Consider the following 24,311-nt stretch of genomic DNA (forward strand, 5'->3'; position numbering starts at 1 on the left):
AGGAAAGGACAAAGGAAAGGACAAAGGAAAGGACAAAGGAAAGGAAATGACAAAGGAAAGGAAAGGACAAAGGACAAAGGAAAGAAAAGGACAAAGGAAAGGAAAGGACAAAGGAAAGAAAAGGACAAAGGACAAAGGAAAGGAAAGGACAAAGGAAAGGAAAGGACAAAGGAAAGGACAAAGGAAAGAAAAGGACAAAGGAAAGGAAAGGACAAAGGAAAGGAAATTACAAAGGAAAGGAAAGGACAAAGAAAGGACAAAGGAAAGGAAATGACAAAGGAAAGGAAAGGACAAAGGAAAGGACAAAGAAAAGGGCAAAGGAAAGGACAAAGAAAAGGGCAAAGGAAAGGAAATGACAAAGGAAATGAAAGGACAAAGGAAAGGACAAACAATAACAACGGAGAAACATCTAAATACGTATTTCTGATAACCAATCTTTGTTTGTGTTTAATCATTGTTAGGCACTTATGGCTGATGAATACAAAATAAACAGCGATAAAAGGACAGTTTCTGAACCAATACGAAGACATCAAACATGAGAAATGGAATTGGCCATATTTGGCAAGACACAAACAGATCTGGGACCAGGCAAATTTTCATATATCACAATATTGATTTTGAAATGATTGTGATGATCAAACACATTAGATGCAATATAAATAATTGTAAAAGTCTCATGGGAATTGTTTTGGCATATTCTCTCATCATTGGACATCAATATGATGGAAATATTAAACATAAATAAAACAATACATATATTTTCATAAACTTCTATTTTTTTGAATATGTACGTTTACTCTTACACTTCTGATTTCCTTCACCATGTGAATAGAATCATGTTTAATCAGACCCATAGCTGGTGAATGTATCCACCCAAAGGGAGACAACAAGCAAGTTTGTGCCTCTGGGAAGCTTCTGACAGGTTTAGAAGTTATCATAACAGAATCAATTCTACGACACAATGCTCACAATAGCTGCACTAACAAATTCGGCAATAGTCAAAATGGCAAAAAATAAATAGCAAATAAAGCGTTAGTCAGTTAGCATAGCATGGTTGGATATGTCCGGATGGAGGACGGTGCATGCGATGCAATCAGCCTCAGACACTGTTGGGGTTGTAGCAGAGCATGTTGAGCTGCAGGTTCTCGTCCCAGTGTCTGAGGATGATAAAGAGCTGGTTGGCAGCAGACTTGACTGAGGCTAAGTCCTTTCCTTCAGGGATGGTCTGGGCACTGAGCCACATGCTAGCCTTAGCTGCTATCAGCTCCCACTCTATGAAGTAGCTGGCCGAGCTGTGCTCCAGCCAGGCCAGGGCTACAGCCGTGGCCCACACCATGCCCTCCGTATTCAGCCTCTTCCTGGACCCCGGGCCACCAGGAGGCGCTGCTGGGGGGGTTTCCACGCTCTCCGACTCCGAGTCCCTTCCGCTGTCTGTCTGGGAATGAGGGGAGAGAGGGTGCTCGGCGTAGGTGGAGGAGGTAGGGGTGGAGGGGCCGCCTAGGAAGGAAGGAGAAGACCCAGGCCAACCCTCAGTCCGTGGACTCCTGGCCAGGTGAGAGGGGCTGTGCCCCCCTTGTCTGTGGCTGCTGACAACCAGGTCTCCAGGCTTGTGCTGGTGGTGGCCTGCCAGGCTGGTTTCTGTCTCCTTAGCTGAGCTCTGAAACGGAGATGGAGAGGTGGACCTGTGGCTGTTGTCTGCAGCGCTGCTGTTTGAGCGGCGGCTGGCTGAGTGGGAGACGTGGTGACCCAGACTGACCCGGTGGCTGGTGAAGGGAGACGTCCACTTCAGCTTGTCCATGGACACGTTGATGGCCTCACACAGAGCGATGTCCAGACAGAACGCACCACATGCCAACTGTAAGGACACCTGTACCAGAGAGAGGTAGTTTAATACAAATTGTGAAATATATTTTCCTTTATTATGTTCCCCTAACCCTCACCTAATTGGAGTAAACTAATGGTAAACTAACAACACAAAGGCTTCTACTCCAAGTTTATACATGCTATATACATGTATTTTATAATAGGTATCTTTTGTTTGTTTTTAATCCCATCCTTCAGCTACTCTCAACCCCTCCCATCTATCTCTGAAGACCATCCAGTTGTTATATTTTTCAACTGTACTGTTATCATAGTTTCTACAGATTGTAAACTAAAGATAAAATGTTTTGCTAAAAGTATTATAATATTATTGATCGATTGACTATGACTTTTCAAATCACCCAGCAGTGCTATTGGCAGAGTTAGCTCCAGGTAAATGTTGTAATTCTTCAGTCATTTCTGAACCTGCAACAAAAAAACAAGCTACTGTACATATGGACAGTATCAAAACAAATGATCTAATGATTCTGTCTCTTCATAGCAAAACCTGCAGAGCTAGGATGGTTCTATCCCCCATATACAGTACCTTGCAAAAGTATTCAACCCCCTTGGTGTTTTTCCTATTTTGTTTAATTACAACCTTAAATTGATTTTTATTTGGATTTCATGTATTGGACATACACAAAATAGTCCAAATTGGTGAAGTGAAATGAAGAAAAAAAATAATAATTAAAAACAGAAAAGTGGTGCGTGCATATGTATTCACCCCCTTTGGCTATGAAGCCCCTAAATAAGATATGGTGCAACCAATTACCTTCAGAAGTCACATAATTAGTTAAATAAAGTCTACCTGTGTGCAATCTAAGTGTCATATGATCTGAGTATACATACACCTGTTCTGAAAGGCCCCAGAGTCTGTAACACCACTAAGCAAGGGGCACCACCAAGCAAGCAGCACTATGAAGACCAAGGAGTTTTCCAAACAGGTCAGGGATAAAGTCCCCACAGTGAAGCATGGTGGTGGCAGCATCATGCTGTGGGGATGTTTTTCATCGTCAGGGACTGGGAAACTGGTCAGAATTGAAGGAATGATGGATAGAGCTAAATACAGGGAAATTCTTGAGGGAAACCTGTTTCAGTCTTCCAGAGATTTGAGACTGAGACAGAGGTTCACCTTCCATCAGGACAATGATGTGATCAGAAATACAGTGTAGAGATTCTTAATGTTGTAAATGACTATTGTAGCTGGAAACAGCTGATTTTTTACGGAATATCTACATAGGCATACAGAGGCCCATTATCAGCAACCATCACTCCTGTGTTCCAATGGCACGTTGTATTAGTTAATCCAAGTTTATCATTTTAAAAGGCTAATTGATCATTAGAAAACCGTTTTGCAATTATGTTAGCACAGCTGAAAACTGTGGTTCTGATTAAAGAAGCAATAAAACTGGCCTTCTTTAGACTAGTTGAGTATCTGGAGGATCAGCATTTGTGGGTTCGATTTCAGGCTCAAAATGGCCAGAAACAAAGACATTTCTTCTGAATCTCGTCAGTCTATTCTTGTTCTTAGAAATGAAGGCTATTCCATGGGAGAAATTGCAAAGAAACTGAAGATCTCGTACAACGCTGTGTACTATTCCTATCACAGAACAGCGCAAACTGGCTCTAACCAGAATAGAAAGAGGAGTGTGAGGCCCCGGTGCACAACTGAGCAAGAGGACAAGTACATTCAAGTGTCTAGATTGAGAAACAGACGCCTCACAAGTCCTCAACTGGCCGCTTCATTAAATAGTACCGCAAAACACCAATAGTGAAGAATCGACTCCAGGATGCTGGCCTTTTAGGCAGAGTTGCAAAGAAAAAGCCATATCCCAGACTGGCAAATAAAAAGAAAAGATTAAGATGGGCAAAAGAACACAGACACTGGACAGAGGAACTCTGCCTTGAAGGCCAGCATCCTGAGTCGCCTCTTCACTGTTGACATTGAGAGTGGTGTCTTGCAGGTACTAATTAATGAAGCTGCCAGTTGAGGACTAGAGTCAGAATAGAGGATTGCTAAGGATTGTTACCTAGAACCAGGATTGCCATTTCAAAAACATTTTTGGCAAGCAATTGTTATTTTGGCAAACAATTATTGGAATTCATCTTATATTGTCCTTAACATCATTACTCCATAGCAACAGATGTGAGACACACACACACACACACACACACACACACACACACACACACACACACACACACACACACACACACACACACACAATCAATATCAGATGTTCAACAGTTGTTCTATCCCTGAGCCCAGTTGAAGCTGTTTGAGAGGCATGCAAAATTGAGCAAGAATGGGGAGATTTGATTAACCAATGTCAAGTCCTAGCTGATAGATCTCAGATACACACACATTGGTCCCCCATTGTGACCATTTCCCCAAGTATCTGTGCAGTTAGACCTTTGTATATTTTGTGCCACCAGGGCCACAATAATTTCCCCCCTCTGTGATTGTCTGAGTTGTGACCCCCTCCCCATCGGTTACTGCAGCTAGTGTTGCCAGCACTGCCACTACCTGGGTAGGTGCACTTCACCGGAATTCCCACCGGATATAGGTACACGGTCGTTAAGGTTCTCATTAGCAGCTCTGAAAAATTCCTTGTATATTATGCTCACCCATCCGGGCGCTTTGGCTTTGTAAGACCAACCCTGCCAGGCAGACTCAGAATCTTGAGGGGGCGGTGCTGCTGACCATGTTAATATTTCTGCCTTGGCTGCATATACTTGCAGTAGACCTATAAAACAGATAAGGACTTCCCCTTAGTGTATGGGTTGCTCAGGTGGGTGTCTAGGGTATAGGGTTGGGGACCGTTCCATCATGATAGGACAATAAATAAATACACTATATTCATAATTTATATAAAAATGTATATCACATATCCACACAAAATTGAAAGCTCTCTCTCTGTCACAACCCCTCCTCGCAGACACACATGGGCTCTGGCATTTGCAACCATTTTCCTTTTTTACTCACTTAACCCTACACTTTTCCAAACACAAAAACATCCACCTCACCTTCCATCACATGCCCAAACACTGTGTCTATGTCCTGTGTTTTATCCCTACATGTTTATTCCTACCTCATTTCAGACTTTTGCAAACTTTTGCATTATTATCCTTTCTTCTAATGCTGTCTTTTATCTATTTATATATACTATAAATAGAAAGTTGAATACTAATTATTTTACAACATTCCCTATCTTGAACGGTATAGTATATTGTAGTTTATTTCTTTATCAGTTTGTTGTATTTTATGGTAAAAAATAAATAAATACAATCCCTACCATGGTTAGTATTGGGTGTTCCATTATTCGACTCTGGGAAATATTTAGAATAGCTTAGGAGTAGTCTTGGTGTCTTTGAACAGTTGGTTATCAATACACAGTTTATCGACTACGAGAGCTACACGTTTCCCTTTTAATCTATTCACCTTGAAGAGTGAGTACAGAACTTTGCACCGTTCTGCAATTTCCTTTGGGAACTGCTCATTCATGCTTATTTTCATACCAGCGGTAATTTTATCTTTAATATTCTATCTTTAAAGAATGCAAATTTGTCAACATTTGGGTGCTCATCTCTCTGTCTCAAACAGTGTACACGTTTGAGTTTGTCGCCTGGGATCGGTATTGCTTACAGAAATAACTATTTCCCTACACCTTAACATCTTCGCCCTCATTTGCTTTGATACCAGTAAGTACCAGATTTTCTCTCATTGTTGCAGCTTTTTTGTCTTCAACTCCTTTATATCTTTACTGACTAGTTCAAGTATGCCCAGACGAGACGGCCTACAGGGAGGAGGTGAGGGACCTCGGAGTGTGGTGTCAGGAAAATAACCTCACACTCAATGTCAACAAAACAAAGGAGATGATCGTGGACTTCAGGAAACAGCAGAGGGAGCAGCCCCCCATCCACATCGACGAGACAGTAGTGGAGAGGGTGGAAAGTTTTAAGTTCCTCGGCGTACACATCACGGACAAACTGAAATGGTTCATCCACACAGACAGCGAGGTGAAGAAGGCACAGCAGCGCCTCTTCAACCTCAGGAGGCTGAAGAAATTCAGCTTGTCACCGAAAACACTCACAACCTTTTACAGATGCACAATCGAGAGCATCCTGTCGGGCTGTATCACCGCCTGGTACAGTAACTGCTCTGCCCATAACCGTAAGGCTCTCCAAAGGGTAGTGAGGTCTGCACAACGCATCACTGGGGGCAAAATACCTGCCCTCCAGGACACCTACACCACCCGATGTTACAGGAAGGCCAAAACGATCATCAAGGACAACAACTGTTAAACAGCCATCACTAACATTGAGTGGCTGCTGCCAGCATACTGACTCAACTATAGCCACTTTAATAATGGAAAAATTGATGTAATAAATGTATCACTAGCCACTTTAAACAATGCCACTTCATATAATATTTACATACCCTACATTACTCATCTCATATGTTCATATGTATATACTGTACTCTATACCATCTACTGCATCTTGCCTATGCCGTTCGGCCATCACTCATTCATATATTTTTATGTACATATTCTTATTCATTCCTTTACACTTGTGTGTATAAGGTAGTTGTTGTGAAATTGTTAGGTTAGATTACTTGTTAGATATTACTGCATGGCCGGAACTAGAAGCACAAGCATTTCGCTACACTCGCATTAACATCTGCTAACCATGTGTATGTGACAAATAAAATCTGATTTTATTTGAGTTTATCATTTAACTTTTATATTTTCAAAAACATGCCCTTTTGTCAATGGTGAATGACAGTAAACATTCTTAAAATCTATGTAGAACATATGGGCAGTTGGTTGTATTTAGATCCAGCGAACAGTCTTTTAACTAAAACGAATGGTGGACCTGTGCAGCAACGCACCAGAGGAATGTAGTCTTTGTTCTCGTTCTCACTCTCCCCCACAGAGTCGCTGGTTTTGCTGTGTGAGCGAAACATGAAGCCCCTGGCGGCCCGGGTCAGGAGTCTCGTCCGGTTGAGAGTCAGCCTGTAGAGTAGAGGAGAGGAATGCAACATCTCGAGTTCAACTTTACCTTTCATTCATTACCATTTGTGAGTACAAGTACATACATTGGAATTTCTCTGCAACGTAAAGGAGCATACACAGCCCTTATTATGGTCTTACCATGACCCTGCCATTTTCAGCACATACATATAGCTCAATAAAATAACAACTGAACTCAAACACCAAATGCCTCTTCCGTTTGTTATTTCATGACAAAAAAAGACGCTCCAGGATAAGTGGTCAATGCGAATTTTAAGATCTTTCCTTCAATAGAACTCAATAGCATCCTAAAGAATATAATGGACCTCAAGGGCCCTGGCACACAGTGAAGTGGTTTTCATTTTGTTAAAGGATAGGAAAAGGGCCATTTTTCCTCACACTGAGCGATGCATGAATGGTGCCTAGCGGACAAAAGCACCTGAGTGGTAATGTGTGCCTCAGAGATAAAGGTGATATCGGGGTGAGGTGAAGAAAGGAGATGTATAAAGGATTCTGTTGAGCGGTGTTGTTATTAAAGCTCGACCTCCTCACAGAATAATTATAGACCTCTCTCTAAATGTATTTTTTTATCCAAGCTTTTTGAAAAAGTTGTTTTCAAGCAAAAGGTGGCTTGTTGGGCTTGCACTCACTTCACAGCACAGAAACTGATTTATTGAAAGTCAGTAATGACCTTCTGTTGGCTGCTGATGCCGGTGAAAGCTATATTCTAGTTATTTTGGATCTCAGTGCCGCGTTTGATACTATTGATCATACTGTAACATCCTTGTTGACCAGCTGGAGAGGTGGGTGGGAATCTCCAGTGTTGCCCTCGACTGGTTCAGGTCATAGAGTCGTTTCTCGGTGAGCATGGGTGGTTCAGTATTGTACCCAGCACCTATTCACTGTGATGTTAGCAGCCCTTACTGCTGCTCGATCATCCTATTTTTCCAACTTAATTGAGGAAAATAAGAACAATCCTAAATGTATTTCTGATACTGTCGCAAAGCTAACTAAAAAGCAGCATTCCCCAAGTGAGGATGGCTTTCACTTCAGCAGTAATAAATTCATGAACTTCTTTGAGGAAAAGATCATAACTATTAGAAAGCAAATTACGGATGCCTCTTTAAATCTGCGTATTCCTTCAAAAATGTTAGAAAAGGCTGTTGCGTGGCAACTCACTGCCTTCCTGAAGACAAACAATGTATATGAAATCCTTCAGTCTGGTTTTAGACCACATCATAGCACTGAGACTGCACTTGTGAAGGTGGTAAATTACCTTTTAATGGCAGACCGAGGCTCTGCATCTGTCCTCGTGCTCCTAGACCTTAGTGCTGCTTTTGATACCATCGATCACCACTTTCTTTTGGAGAGATCGGAAACCCAAATTGGTCTACAAGGACAAGTTCTGGCCTGGTTTAGATCTTATCTGTCGGAATTATATCAGTTTGTCTCTGTGAATGGTTTTTCCTGTTAATTTTGGTATTCCTCAAGGTTCCGTTTTAGGACCACTATTGTTTTCACTATATATTTTACCTCTTGGGGATGTCATTCGAAAACATAATGTTAACTTGCACTGCTATGCGGATGACACACAGCTCTACATTTCAATGAAGCATGGTGAAGCCCCAAAATTGCCCTCGCAAGAAGCCTGTGTTTCAGACATAAGGAAGTGGATGGCTGCAAACTTTCTACAGAAATGCTTGTTCTAGGTCCCGAGAAACAAAGAGTTCTTCTGTTGAGTCTGACAATTCATCTTAATGGTTGTACAGTCATCTCAAATAAAACTGTGAAGGACCTTGGCGTTACTCTGGACCCGGATTTCTCTTTTGACGAACATATCAAGACTGTTTCAAGGACAGCTTTTTTCCATCTACGTAAAATTGCAAAAATCAGAAACTTTCTGTCCAAAAATGATGCAGAAAAATTAATCCATGCTTTTGTTACTTCTAGGTTAGACTACTGCAATGCTCTACTTTCCGGCTACCCGGATAAACCACTAAATACACTTCAGTTAGTTCTAAATACGGCTGCTAGAATCCTGACTAGAACCAAAATATTTGATCATATTACTCCAGTGCTAGCCTCCCTACACTGGCTTCCTGTCAAGGCAAGGGCTGATTTCAAGGTTGTACTGCTAACCTACAAAGCATTACATGGGCTTGCTCCTACCTATCTCTCTGATTTGGTCCTGCCGTATATACAGTACCTACACGTACGCTACGGTCACAAGACTCCTAATTTTCCCTAGAATTTCTAAGCAAACAGCTGGAGGCAGGGCTTTCTCCTATACTGTAGAGCTCCATTTTAATGGAATGGTCTGCCTACCCATGTGAGAGACGCAAACTCGGTCTTTAAGTCTTTATTGAAGACTCATCTCTTCAGTGGGTAATATGATTGAGTGTAGTCCGGCCCAGGAGTGTAAAGGTGAACGAAAGGCCCTGGAGCAACGAACCGCCCTTGCTGTCTCTGCCTGGCCGGTTCCCCTCTTTCCACTGGGATTCTCTGCCTCTAACCCTATTACAGGGGCTGAGTCACTGGCTTACTGGTGCTCTTTCATGCCATCCCTGGGAGGGGTGCGTCACTTGAGTGGGTTGAGTCACTGATCTGATCTTCCTGTCTGACAACCCCCCCCTTGGGTTGTGCCGTGGCGGAGATCTTTGTGGGCTATACTCGGCCTCGTCTCAGGATGGTTGAAGATATCCCTCTAGTGGTGTGGGGGCTGTGCTTTGGCAAAGTGGGTGGGGTTATATCCTTCCTGTTTGGCCCTGTCCGGGGAATCATCGGATGGGGCCACAGTGTCTCCTGACCCCTCCTGTCTCAGCCTCCAGTATTTATGCTGCAGTAGTTTATGTGTCGGGGGGCTAGGGTCAGTTTGTTATATCTGGAGTATTTCTCCTGTCTTATCCGGCGTCCTGTGTGAATTTAAGTATGCTCTCTCTAATTCTCTCTTTCTCTCTTTCTTTCTCTCTCTCGGAGGACCTGAGCCCTAGGACCATGCCTCAGGACTACCTGGCATTATGACTCCTTGCTGCCCCAGTCCACCTGGCCGTGCTGCTGCTCCAGTTTCAACTGTTCTGCCTGCGGCTATGGAATCCTGACTTGTTCACCGGACGTGCTACCTGTCCCAGACCTATTATCATCTTGGCCATGTTCTGTTATAATCTCCACCCGGCACAGCCAGAAGAGGACTGGCCACCCCTCATAGCCTGTTTCCTCTCTAGGTTTCTTCCTAGGTTTTGGCCTTTCTAGGGAGTTTTTCCTAGCCAATGTGCTTCAACACCTGCATTGCTTGCTGTTTGGGGTTTTAGGCTGGGTTTCTGTACAGCACTTTGAGATATCAGCTGATGTACGAAGGGCTATATAAATACATTTGATTTGATTTTGATTTGATGTCCCTCAGGGGTCAATTCTGGGGCACATCCTTTTTTCCCCTGTACATGCTTCCCCTTGGTGACATCATCCGCAATCATTGTGGCGCAAATCCAATGCAAGTCAATGGTACCTATATTAAGCATTTTCGTGCTTCATCTAAGAGTATTTAAAATTGATGTGTAGCTCAACAGTCACTTTTTGAGATTTAGATGTTTTAATAGCTGTTCTAACATAAGATACATCATATGGATTACTTTATTCCTGCTGTGGAGATTGCATCACAAAACCCTCTGTTATGGCTCTGTACTCCAACACTTTGAACAATGACTATGAGGTTAAAGTGCAGATTGTCCGATTTAATTTGAGGGTATTTTATTCATAACGGGTGCATAATCCCCCATTTTAGGGGTCGAAAAGTATTGAAACAAATTCACTTATGTGTATTAAGGAAGTCAAAAGTTTAGTATTTGGTCCCATATTCCTAGCATCATCAAGCTGTGACTTGTTGGATCTATTTGTTGTTTGTTTTAGTTGTGTTTCAGATTATTTTGTGCCCAGTAGAAATGAATGATAAATAATGTATTGTATTTTGGAGTCACTTTTACAGTAAATAAGATTAGAATATGTTTCTAAACATTTCTATATTAATGTGGATGCTACCATGATTACAGATAATTCTGAATGAATCGAGTGAGAAAGTTACATCTCACCACAATAACATAACAGGGCAGGTTAGGGAGGTATTTGTGCATCTGTAACATTCTTCATTATTCACGATTCATTCAGGATTATCTGTAATCATAGTAGCATTCACATTAATGTAGAAGTATTTAGAAACATATTATATTGCTATTTACAATGAAAGTGACGCCAAAATGATACAATACATTTTCTACCATTCATTTCGGTCACAAAATAATCTGAAACACAACCAAAACAAACAGAAAATGCATCCAACAAGTTTGTAGAGTCACAAGCTTGATGTAACCATTGTGTGCTAGGAATATTGGACCAAATACTTGTCATGCCCTGACCATAGAGAACCATTGTTTCTCTATGGTATAGTAGGTCAGGGCGTGACTAGGGGGAGATTTAGTATATGTATGTCTATGTTGTATTCTAGTTTATTATTTCTATGTGGGTATTCTAGTTTTCATATTTCTAGGTTGGTGTGCTTGATATGGTTCCCAATTAGAGGCAGCTGGTTGTCGTTGTCTCTAATTGGGGATCATATTTAAGACATTTTTTCCACCTGTGTTTTATGGGATATTGTTTTGAGTTAGTTCAAGTAGCACCGCTGTAGTCACGGTTCGTTGTTAATTTCGGTCGTTCTTTCGTTATTGTTTTGTGTTTCACTAAATAAAGACGTGGAACCCAGATCACGCTGCACGTTGGTCTGAGTATTTTTATTTATTTTTTATTTCACATTTATTTAACCAGGTAGGCTAGTTGAGAACAAGTTCTCATTTGCAACTGCGACCTGGCCAAGATAAAGCATAGCAGTGTGAACAGACAACACAGAGTATGCTTCAAACGATTGTGACAATACTAAACCTTTGACTGCTTTAATACACGTATAGGTGAAATTGTTCCAATACTTTTGGTCCACTAAAATGGGGGGACTACAGAGAAAGTCAGAAGTTTACATACACTTAGGTTGGAGTCATTAAAACTCATTTTTGAAAAACTCCACAAATTTCTTTTGGCAAGTCGGTTAGGACATCTACTTTGTGCATGACAAGTAATTTTTCCAACAATTGTTTACAGACAGATTATTTCACTATCACAATTCCAGTGGGTCAGAAGTTTACAATCACTAAGTTGACTGCCTTTAAACAGCTTGGAAAATTCCAGAAATTGATGTCATGGCTTTAGAAGCTTCTGATAGGCTAATTTACGTCATTTGAGTCTATTGGGGGTGTACCTGTGGATGTATTTCAAGGCATACCTTCAAACTCAGTGCCTCATTGCTCGACATCATGGGAAAATCTAAAGAAATCAGCCAATACTTCACAAAAAAAATTCTAGACCTCCACAAGTCTGGTTCCTCCTTGGGAGCAATTTCCAAATTGCAAATTTCCCAATTCATCTGCACAAACAATAGTACGCAAGTATAAACACCATGGGACCACTCAGCCGTCATACCGTGTGTTCTGTCTCCTAGAGATGAACGTACTTTGGTGCGAAAAGGGCAAATCAATCCCAGAACAGCAGCAAAGGACCTTGTGAAGATGCTGGAGGAAACGGGTACAAAATAATCTATATCCACAGTAAAACGAGTCCTATATCGACATAACCTGAAAGGCCGCTCAGCAAGGAAGAAGTCACTGCTCCAAAACCGCCATAAAAAAGCCAGACTACAGTTTGCAACTAACTGCACATGGGGACAAAGATCACACTTTTTGGAGAAATGTCCTCTGGTCTGATGAAACAAAAATAGAACTGTTTGGCCATAATGACCATCGTTATGTTTCGAGGAAAAAGGGGTAGGCTTGCAAGCTAAAGAACACCTTCCCAACCGTGAAGCACAGGGTGGCAGCATCATGTTGTGGGGGTGCTTTGATGCAGGAGGGACTGGTGCACATTCTTAAAATAATAAAGTGGTGACCCTAACTGACCTAAAACAGGGAATCTTTACTAGGATTAAATGTCAGGCATTGTGAACAACTGAGTTTAAATATATTTGTCTAAGGTGTATGTAAACTTTCGACTTCAACTGTATGTACAAAAAGTGCTGTAATGTCGAAACGGTTCACCCGATATGGATGAAAATACCTTCAAATTAAAACTGACAGTCCGCACTTTAACCTCATAGTCATTGTATAATTTCAAATCCAAAGTGCTGGAGTACAGAGCCAAAACAACCAAAGATGTGTCACTGTCCCAATAATGTTGGAGCTCACTGTATAGTAACAGGAAGGGAAAATAAGATCTAGTAAGTCCCTAAGTAGCAGAGGTGTGAACTCGAGTCAGAAATATGATGACTTGCAACTCGACTTTGGCACCATTGACTCGTGACTTGACTTGAACTTCAGCCTTTTGACTCGACCTAACTTGATACACCCCCCCCCGCCCCCAAAAAAGCGTGCAGCTCTTGATTTAACGGATTACAGTTTGAATCGGCATCAGCCAATAAAATTGTGCCAGCTGAGAATCAGTTGTGCATGGCAGTGCAGAAGAACATTGGCGGGTGAATTCAGATGGAGCCTTTGGAAAGATGATACCCCACATATTTATTTTCGGTTATAAAGACGACGCTGTTTCAACAAAAAACAGATTGCAACTTGCAAAACATGCGGGAAGAAAATTACAGACGGAGGCGCAACAATTTCCCACTTTGTTTGTCATTTAAAGCTGCACAAAGAACGGTATGTCGTGGCTAATATAGCCGACAGCTATATAATTTATAACTTTACTAGTGTAGCATGTAGGCAACGTAACGTTAAATCAATGAGCCTCCACACAGTCAGTCAGTGCGGGAACGTGATCATTGCACCCAAGATTGAGCTACAATTGGCTAGGCAGTTGGTAGCCTAAATCCTGCCTGATGTTACTGCTGTTCCTAAAACCATTGACATACGTTAGCCTACTGTAACCACACATAGAGTGTGTGTGTGTGTGTTAAGGTTGGGAGATTGTGTACAAGCCTACATCGCCCGATTGAGCCCCCATAGCGATCCTCGATAGTCGATCACTATTGGGGGGGTTTATTTGGAAAGTAATAAATATATAGATATCTTTAAAAGCATTCATTATTTGCGTAAATGTAATATACTAACTATTACTCTTGTTAAAATATGAAATACTATTACATTTGGTGAAGAGCACATTATGAATTATTTAGGACTCGAAACTCAAAGTTTAGGACTTGAGACTTGACTTGATACTTGGTCTTGACTTGATACTTGACTCAGACTTGCCTGTCTTGACTTCAGACTTGACTTGGGACTTGAGTGCTAAGACTTGAGACTTACTTAGGACTTGTAAAACAATGACTTGGTCCCACCTCTGCTAAGTAGCATCGCATCATGCAAACAATCATTATAACTGCAAAAGTGTATTATGCATGTCGATTACACAAAACAATGTAACTCAGTGAATTATCAGTTGGCCATGAAACAGCACTAGCGGTACAGTTAGTATGTTATTGTCCCTGACAGTCTCCAGCCTGGCCCTCTCCATCACCCACTTGGCTGAGAAGAGGCTCTCCACCGACTTCTGGTCTGAGGTCACCGACGGGCTCCTCTGAGAGGCTGAGAGAGAGGCTGAGACAGAGAGAGAGAGAGAGAGAGAGAGAGAGAGAGAGAGAGAGAGACGGGTCACGCTAGTTTTCCATTTAGCTATTTTCTCTCTCCCCTGAGCTCAAGACTCCACTCCACACAACACCGCCACAGAGATCACAGATAAAATACACCTATAGAGGCCTGGCAGCCACAACAGAGGACACACACAATCTAGCAGCTGAGTGTATGTGTGTGTGTTGATGACATCTTATCAATGTAGACCATAAGAAAACAAATGCGCTTTTCTCAGTTGCTCGATTTGGAAGCCAGTCATTTAACCTTGAAAGCAAAACAGGACAGATAAAAACTCACCACCTGTAAAGCTGCATCTTTCCCAGGTAGAGGATGAGGGGGTGCTACATGAAGAGCCCCCATCTTCCAAACCTAAAACCCACCAAAAAGATAGGTCAATGCCATTTGAAAAGTATCACTCTGGACAACATGAACAGTATACTATATGTGTAAAACATTAAAAGCATCTGGATATTAAAACCTGTCATATCTGTCTGTTTGGCAGGCAGATGACCTCTTCAAACTATCACTTGTTAAAATGGCGACGGAGAAAAAGGCAGACGTTTTACCCGTCCCCAACCGATTGTGTTTTTTTGTGTTTTTTGTAACTTATTTTGTACATAATGTTGCCGCTACCGTCTCTTATGACTGAAAATAACTTCTGGACATCAGGATTGCGATTACTTGCCACGGACTGGCAGAATCCTTTTTTTTCCTTTACAGCTAGTGCACGATATCTAAGGAAGTCTCGAGCTATTGCTTGCCTGAGGTAGAGTATCTCATGATAAACTGTAAACCACACGATCTACCTAGAGAGTTTTAATCTGTATTTTTTGTAGCTGTTTACATACCACCACAGTCAGAGGTTGGCACTAAGACAGCATTGAATGAGCTGTATTCCACCATAAGCAAACAAGAAAACGCTCACCCAGAGGCGGTGCTCCTAGTAGCCGGGGACATTAATGCAGGGAAACTTAAATCCATTTACAGAATTTCTATCAGCATGTCAAATGTGCAACCAGAGGAAAACAACTCTGGACAACCTTTACTCTACACACAGAGACACATACAAAGCTCTCCATCGTCCTCCATTAGGCAAATCTGACCATAATTCTATCCTCCTGATTCCTGCTCACAAGCAAAAATTGATCTAGTGACTAGATCAATAAAAAAGTGGTCAGATGAAGCAGATGCTAAGCTACAGGACTGTTTTGCTATCACAGACTGGAATATGTTCCGGGATTCCTCCAATGGCATTGAGGAGTACACCACCTCAGTCATTGACTTCATCAATAACTGCATCTACCCCCAAGCCATAAGACTCCTGAACACCTAATCAAATGGCTACCCAGACTATTTGCATTGCTCCCCCCCTCCTTTACACCGCTGCTACTCTCTGTTGTTGTCATCTATGTATAGTCACTTCAATAACTCTACCTACATGTGTAATATTACCTCAACTAACCGGTGTCCTGCACATTGACTCTGTACCGGTACCCTCCTGTATATAGTCTCGCTATTGTTATTTTACTGCTGCTCTTTAATTACTTGTTACTTTTATTTCTTATTCTTATCCCTATTTTTTTAAACTACATTGTTGGTTAGGGGCTCGTAAGGTCTTCTCCTGTTGTATTTGGCGCATACGACTAATGAAATTTGATTTGAGTTGTCACACATTTTCAAACATTCTTCCTCTCACATACAAATGTTGATTAGTATGTAGTATGGTGAAGATCTTACTGGTGGGCAGGTGTCCGACCTCAGCCTCCTCTGACATGCAGCCAGACTGGGAGCGTCCCAGTCCGATGGAGTAACCCCGGTTCTTCCTGTTCCCAGAGTGAGAGACCTTTTTCCGACCTTTACCCGAAACACCCAACAGCAGCTTTCAACACAGACATCATTGATTTCCTAACCAACAGTGCTATTATGGTCTTAGAACTCTACCCTTTTGTGCTATTAAAGGACAAAGTTACGTTGTCTTTAATAAAGGTCAGAAGAAGTGTCATGACAATGGGTCAAAGAATATATAAAAACTCAGTGCCATACAATGTGCATGTATGCATACCATGAACAGGAGTGTCTCACCTGGGTTGACGTAGTCGATATAGGTCTGTAGATATTCATTAGTGTCCAGATCAACGGGCACAAAGGCAGTGTATTTGCTGAGAATGTTACAGGCCTTGCTGGTGTGGATGGCATATAAACGGTATCTTCTGCCAGAACCTGAGAAATCACATGTTGTTGTCACTTCATCATCTCATGATTAACATAAATTCCATAAAATAAATATTTGGAGAAATCCGCAATCCGATTTCTCACCTGAAATCCTCATCATTAGCACAAAGTTGTCACTATTTGATACAGCAAACTATTACCAAAACAAGATGATAAAGACACCAATCAACTACAAAAGATATCATCTGAACATTGAGATATTACCCATGTCTTACATACCATGCTCAATCTCACACTCCTGATCTACCATGTGCTCAAAGTCCTGAATGATGGAACGTCCAGCCAGGTGATGGAACGTTTCATTCCAGAGTTCTTCGTGAACCTTCTCTTCTCGCTCTCTGCCCTTCAGGTAGGGCTCTATGTCAAAGGTCACCTCCCACTTGACTGGCTTCCCACAGAGCAGGCCAGACACCACAACCTTACAGAACCCCTTCCCCAAGTCCCTGTCCTGAGGGGCTGAGATCAGGTCTGGGGTGGCTGGAGGCTCCTGGGGGGTTTCGATCTCACACAGCTGATTAGGGTAGCAGTCTGGTAACACAACAATAAGGAGTAGTTAGGCTGTTTGTCTGGATATTAGTTGTTGAATATATTAGGTCACTACTAGTCAAATGCAGTGACGGGCTGAATTTAATTTACTGTGCTTATCAGATAATTACCCATCATTAATACCCATCATTAAAACTATCCATAATTAAAACTACTTTACTTGAAGAGAATATTAATGTTTGAGGGACTGTATGTGTCTACCATGAACTTTAGGGTGAGTAGGAGGGCTGTGGTTGTGGACCTACCTGCGTCTCCGAAGCTGCTGACAGAGGGGTCAGTGGAGGACGAGCCGTCCTCCCCAACGGTGTTCCTGGCTCCTCCTAAGGTGTGCTCTGTATAAGCCCAGCTCCTGGTGGCTCTGGCCTGCAGCTTGGAGCCGGGGGAGTGGGCCTGCTCTGGGGCGGCCTCCTGGGGAGCCCCCTCCTGCTGGGGGGAGGACCTGTGAGGAGCCCCATTGGTAGGGCACCCCCTGATGGCCGTGGCAGATGTGGCACACAAGCTCACCAGCTGTGGCTGTCAGGGGTTAGACATAAAACGCCAGATACATTCTGAATATCTGTTATGATATTACTTGCACTACAATTTAAATGAGTCGATGTCAATTTGTATCAAATGTACCAGTCAAAGTTTGGACACACCTACTCATTCAAGGGTTTTCTTTATTTTTTACTATTTTCTTCATTGTAGAATAATAGTGAAGATATCAAAACTATAAAATAACACATGGAATCATGTAGTAACCAAAAAAGTGTTAAACAATTCTAAATATATTTTATAATTGAGATTCTTCAAAGGAGCCACCCTTTGCCTTGACAGCATTGCACACTCTTGGCATTCTCTCAACCAGCTTCATGAGTTAGTCACGTGGAATGCATTTCAATTGTGCCCTGTTAAAAGTTAATTTGTGGAAGTTATTTCCTTCTTAATGTGTTTGAGCCAATCAGTTGAGTTGTTTTTATTTATTTTTATTGTATTTGACCTTTATTTAACCAGGTAGGCAAGTTGAGAACAAGTTCTCATTTACAATTGCGACCTGGCCAAGATAAAGCAAAGCAGTTCGACAGATACACCGACACAGAGATACACATGGAGTAAAACAAACATACAGTCAATAATACAGTATAAACAAGTCTATATACAATGTGAGCAAATGAGGTGAGAAGGGAGGTAAAGGCAAAAAAGGCCATGGTGGCAAAGTAAATACAATATAGCAAGTAAAACACTGGAATGGTAGTTTTGCAATGGAAGAATGTGCAAAGTAGAAATAAAAATAATGGGGTGCAAAGGAGCAAAATAAATTAATTAATTAAATACAGTTGGGAAAGAGGTAGTTGTTTGGGCTAAATTATAGGTGGGCTATGTACAGGTGTAGTAATCTGTGAGCTGCTCTGACAGTTGGTGCTTAAAGCTAGTGAGGGAGATAAGTGTTTCCAGTTTCAGAGATTTTTGTAGTTTGTTCCAGTCATTGGCAGCAGAGAACTGGAAGGAGAGGCGGCCAAAGAAAGAATTGGTTTTGGGGGTGACTAGAGAGATATACCTGCTGGAGCGTGTGCTACAGGTGGGAGATGCTATGGTGACCAGCGAGCTGAGATAAGGGGGACTTTACCTAGCAGGGTCTTGTAGATGACATGGAGCCAGTGGGTGTGGCGACGAGTATGAAGCGAGGGCCAGCCAACGAGAGCGTACAGGTCGCAATGGTGGGTAGTATATGGGGCTTTGGTGACAAAACGGATTGCACTGTGATAGACTGCATCCAATTTGTTGAGTAGGGTATTGGAGGCTATTTTGTAAATGACATCGCCAAAGTCGAGGATTGGTAGGATGGTCAGTTTTACAAGGGTATGTTTGGCAGCATGAGTGAAGGATGCTTTGTTGCGAAATAGGAAGCCAATTCTAGATTTAACTTTGGATTGGAGATGTTTGATATGGGTCTGGAAGGAGAGTTTACAGTCTAACCAGACACCTAAGTATTTGTAGTTGTCCACGTATTCTAAGTCAGAGCCGTCCAGAGTAGTGATGTTGGACAGGCGGGTAGGTGCAGGTAGCGATCGGTTGAAGATCATGCATTTAGTTTTATTTGTATTTAAGAGCAATTGGAGGCCACGGAAGGAGAGTTGTATGGCATTGAAGCTTGCCTGGAGAGTTGTTAACACAGTGTCCAAAGAAGGGCCGGAAGTATACAGAATGGTGTCGTCTGCGTAGAGGTGGATCAGAGACTCACCAGCAGCAAGAGCGACCTCATTGATGTATACAGAGAAGAGAGTCGGTCCAAGAATTGAACCCTGTGGCACCCCCATAGAGACTGCCAGAGGTCCGGACAGCAGACCCTCCGATTTGACACACTGAACTCTATCAGAGAAGTAGTTGGTGAACCAGGCGAGGCAATCATTTGAGAAACCAAGGCTGTCGAGTCTGCCGATGAGGATGTGGTGATTGACAGAGTCGAAAGCCTGACAAGTTGTGACCAGGTAGGGGTGGTATACAGAAGATAGCCCTATTTGGTAAAAGGCCAAGTCCATATTATGGCAAGAACAGCTCAAATGAACAAAGAGAAATTACAGTCCATCATTACTTTAAGACATGAAGATCAGTCAATCAGGAAAATGTCAAGAACTTTGAGAGTTTCTTCAAGTGCAGTCGCAAATATTATCATGCGCTTTGATGAAACCAGCTCTCATGAGAACCGGCACAGGAAAGGAAGAACCAGAGTTACCTCTGCTGCAGAGGATACGTTCAATAGAGTTACCAGACTCAGAAATTGCAGCCCAAATAAATGCTTCCCATAGTTCAAGTAAGACACATCTCAACATCAGCTATTCAGAGGAGACTGCGTGAATCCGGACTTTATGGTCAAATTGCTGAAAAGAATCCACTACTTATGGACACCAATAAGAAGAGACTTGCTTGGGCCAAGAAACATGAGCAATGGACATTAGACCAGTGGAAATCTGTCCTTTGGTCTGATGAGTCCAAATGTTCGATTTTGATGTGATGGTGTAGGGATGCTTTGCTGGTAACATAGTCAGTGATTTATTTAGAATTCAAGGCACACTTAACCAGGATGGCTACCACAGCATTCTACAGCGATACGCCATCACCATCTGGTTTGAGCTTAGTGGTACTATCATTTGTTTTTCAACAGGACAATGACCCAAAACACACCTCCAGGATGGAGAGTGATGGAGCGTTGCATCAGATGGCCTGGCCTCCACAATCACCCAACCTCAACCCAATTTAGATAGTTTGGGATGAGTTGGCCCGCAAAGTGAAGGAAAAGCAGCCAACAAGTGTTCAGCGTATGTGGGAACTCCTTCAAGACTGTTGGAAAAGCATTCCTCATGAAACTGGTTGAGAGAATGCCAAGAGTGTGCAAAGCTGTCATCAAGGTAAATGGTGGCTACTTTGAAGAATCTCAAATATAAAATATATTTGATTTGTTTATCACTTTTTTGGTTACTACTGTACATGATTACATATGTGTTATTTCATAGTTTTGTTGTCTTCACTATTATTCTACAATTTAGAAAATAGTAAAAATAAAGAAAATCCCTTGAAGGAGTAGCTGTGTCCAAACTTTTAACTGGTACCATAAAACCTGTTTGTTTTAATAAGCAGATCAATAATCTCAGCACTCAGTACCAAATCACTGGTAACTATCACAGTTTGCAGATCAATGTCAATTCCCAAGTAATGTCAGATGTGTGCGTACTGGTAGCGAAGTCAGGTGCAGGAGAGTAGAGATTTGTGAACAGGCGCACACTTTATTTAGGCAAAAGTGCAAAACAGTCACAAGAATTATGTTATGAATTATGAATTATAATAAACATCATAGTGAAAAATAACATGGAAAAAACAAGCCAGTCTGGCGCGTCAACAATACACACAAACAATCTTAGACAAAGACATGATGGGGAACAGAGGAATAAATACATGCAGATTGATTGGGGAATGAAAACAGGGAACAAGACAAAACAAATGGATACATGAAAAATGGAGCGGCGATGGCTAGAAAGCCGGTGACGTCGACCGCCGAATGCAGCCCAAACAAGGAGAGGAGCCGACTTCGCAGGAAGTCGTGACAAGTAAATAATTTGTACAAGGACAGGTACCATTGAGAGACAGGTGAGCCTTGTCTTGATTATGCCAATATTCTTCGGGCAACTTTCCGACCGTATATTGTCAATCGTGAAATTATTGTGGCCCTCATTAGTGATGAGGGCACCTTCTTCTTTTGTACTCTTGATTACACTCCAACTCATCCCAAGGTCAGATAGCTTTCTCCCAGCCCTTTTGTACTTCTCCAATGCCACTGTAATATCAACATTGACTGCTTGGGTTGTTTTGCTGCCAGGCATAGCGAAAGAGAGTTGAGATTTTAATATCCGTGTACATGCACAACCAAAACACCTGATGCAGAAATATCAACCTATAAAAAACAACCTCGTTCTTACTTTCCCTATGAAAGCATATTATTTTTGCTCCAATGTCTTACGTATTCTGTAATGTTCTCAAATGGCTTTTGTGTGGTTAAGAATTAATAATAAATTGAACTGTCCTTAAAGGATTCCATTTGAAGATTGAACCGTGGATCAAATTAAGTCTTGTTTCTAACGTATCCTATACATGTTTTTATTTTCTAGAAAAATTCCCCTCATAGTCATTGTTCTTCAAATTAAAAGTAGAGTGGGAGATTGACGAAGAAGAGAGAGACACAGTAGGAACAGTGGACACAGGGATCGAACCCCAGTCTCCAGAGTCGAGAGCCAGATCTGTTGCCAGTGCAACAAGATTACAGACTCTGCACTCACCTGGCATTCAGTCTTCCACTGTGCTCCATAGTCGGGGCTAGTCTGTCCATTCAGCTCCTGGACCTTAGCTCTCCTCAGCGGGTGCTTCCCCTCTACAGAGCTGGGGTCACTGGGAGTGTAGGTCTTCTTCATGTTGGTGTTGTAGTCCACTATCTGGTTGGTGCTATACCCACGTCTTCTAGGTGATGTTTTACTGTCCATTCCTATGGGTTTGTGAAATGATTACAATCAGTTTTGCGCACAAATGAATATGACTGAGTGATCATGTCTCTCAGGAAAGAAAAATGGCAGGGGTGTATGCCTTATGATTAACGACTCATGGTGTGATCATAACAACATGACTGTTTTGTTCACCTGACCTAGAATTCCTTACAATCAAATGCCGACCACATTATCTTCCAAGAGAATTCTCTTCGATTATAGTCACAGCCGTGTATAGCAGATACCTCAACGGCCCTGAAAGAACTTCACTGGACTCTGGACTATGTAAACTGTAAACCATACATCCTGAGGTTGCATTTATTGTAGCTGGGAATTTTAACAAAGATAATCTAAGAACAAGGCTTCCTAAATTCTATCAGCATATCGAATGCGCGACACGGGCTGGTAGCATTCTCGACCATTGCTACTCTAACTTCCGCGACGCATACAAAGCCCTCCCCTGCCCTCCCTTTGGCAAATCTGACCATGACTCCATTTTGTTGCTCCCAGCCTATAGACAGAAACTAAAACAGGAAACGCCAGGTTTCGCTCAGGTCTATCCAACGCTGGTCTGACCAATTGGATTCCACGCTTCAAGATTGCTTCGATCACGTGTGGACTGGGATATGATCCAGGTAGCCTCAGACAACAACATTGATGTATATACACTAACTTGGTGAGCGAGTTAATTTACAAGTGCATCGGTGATGTTTTACCCACTGTGACTATTCAAATCTTCCCTAACCAGAAACCGTGGATTGATGGCAGCATTTGCGCAATACTGAAAGCGCAAACCACCGCTTTTAATCATGGCATGGCGACTGGAAACATTACCAAATACAAACAGTATAGCTATTCCCTCCGCAAGGCAATCAAACAGGCAAAGCGTCAGTATAGAGACAAATTAGAGTCGCAATTCAATGGCTCAAACACGAGACGTATGTGGCAGGGTCTACAGCCAATCATGGATTACAAAAATAAAATATAAATGTCTTGCTCCCAGACAAATTAAACAAATTCTTTGTTCGCTTTGAGGATAATACAGTGCCACTGACACGGCCCACTCCAAAGCCTGTGGGCTCTCCTTCACCGTGGCCAACGTGAGTAAAACATTTAAACGTGTTAACCCTCGCAAGGCTGCCGGCCAAGACGGCATCCCTAGCTGTGTCCTCAGAGCATGCGCAGACCAGCTGGCTGGTGTGTTTACGAACATATTCAATCAATCCCTTTCCCAGTCTGCTGTGCCCACATGATTTAAGATGGCCACCATTGTTCCTGTTCCCAAGAAAGCTAAGGTAACTGAACTAAATGACTATTGACACCGTAGCACTCACTTCTGTCATCATGAAGTGCTTTGAGAGACTAGTCAAGGATCATATCACCTCCACCCTACCTGATACCCTAGACCCACTACAATTTGCTTACGCCCCAAAAGGTCCACAGATGACACAATCGCCATCACACTGCACACTGCCCTATCCCATCTGGACAAGAGGAATCCCTATGTAAGAATGCTGTTCATTGACTACAGCTCAGAATTTAACACAATAGTACCCTCCAAACTCGTCATTAAGCTCGAGACCCTGGGTTTCGACCCCGCCCTGTGCAACTGGGTCCTGGACGGGCCTCCACCAGGTGGTTTCTGACGGGCCTCCACCAGGTGGTGAGGGTAGGAAACAACATCTCTACCGAGCTGATCCTCAACACTGGGGCCCCACTAGGGTGCATTCTCAGCCCTCTCCTGTACTACCAAAATTTTACAGATGCACAATCGAGAGCATCCTGTATCACCGCCCGTTTCAGCAACAGCTCTGCCCACAACTGCAAGGCTCTCCAGAGGGTAGTGCGGTCTGCACAGCGCATCACTGGGGGCAAACTACCTGCCCTCCAGGACAACTACAGCACCTGATGTCACAGGAAGGCCAAAAATATCATCAAGGACAACAACCACCTGAGCCACTGCATATTCAGCCCGC

The 24,311-nt window shown here is 42.4% G+C and overlaps 1 protein-coding gene across 2 annotated transcripts in view; it reads right to left on the bottom strand.

Annotated features, from left to right (window-relative positions):
- Positions 1 to 332: 332 nt before the first annotated feature.
- The window catches only part of LOC112216279 (von Willebrand factor A domain-containing protein 5B1-like), a 54,760-nt gene continuing 30,781 nt past the window's right edge, over positions 333 to 24,311 (bottom strand). Inside the window, exons 13-21 of one of the 2 annotated variants that reach the window (XM_024376149.2) lie at positions 22,135 to 22,337; positions 17,572 to 17,839; positions 17,000 to 17,308; positions 16,631 to 16,768; positions 16,286 to 16,402; positions 14,849 to 14,917; positions 14,440 to 14,515; positions 6,758 to 6,881; positions 333 to 1,867 (exon numbers count right to left, since the gene is read on the bottom strand). In XM_024376149.2, coding sequence (XP_024231917.1) covers positions 1,100 to 1,867; positions 6,758 to 6,881; positions 14,440 to 14,515; positions 14,849 to 14,917; positions 16,286 to 16,402; positions 16,631 to 16,768; positions 17,000 to 17,308; positions 17,572 to 17,839; positions 22,135 to 22,337 — 2,072 coding nt within the window. In that variant the 3' untranslated portion in view covers positions 333 to 1,099. Of the gene's footprint in view, positions 1,868 to 6,757; positions 6,882 to 14,439; positions 14,516 to 14,845; positions 14,918 to 16,285; positions 16,403 to 16,630; positions 16,769 to 16,999; positions 17,309 to 17,571; positions 17,840 to 22,134; positions 22,338 to 24,311 lie in introns of both variants that reach the window. The other variant, XM_024376148.2, reaches the window with a different exon arrangement.

The sequence above is a fragment of the Oncorhynchus tshawytscha genome, linkage group LG16 (assembly GCF_018296145.1).
Source record: "Oncorhynchus tshawytscha isolate Ot180627B linkage group LG16, Otsh_v2.0, whole genome shotgun sequence".
NCBI classification, from domain to species: domain Eukaryota; kingdom Metazoa; phylum Chordata; class Actinopteri; order Salmoniformes; family Salmonidae; genus Oncorhynchus; species Oncorhynchus tshawytscha.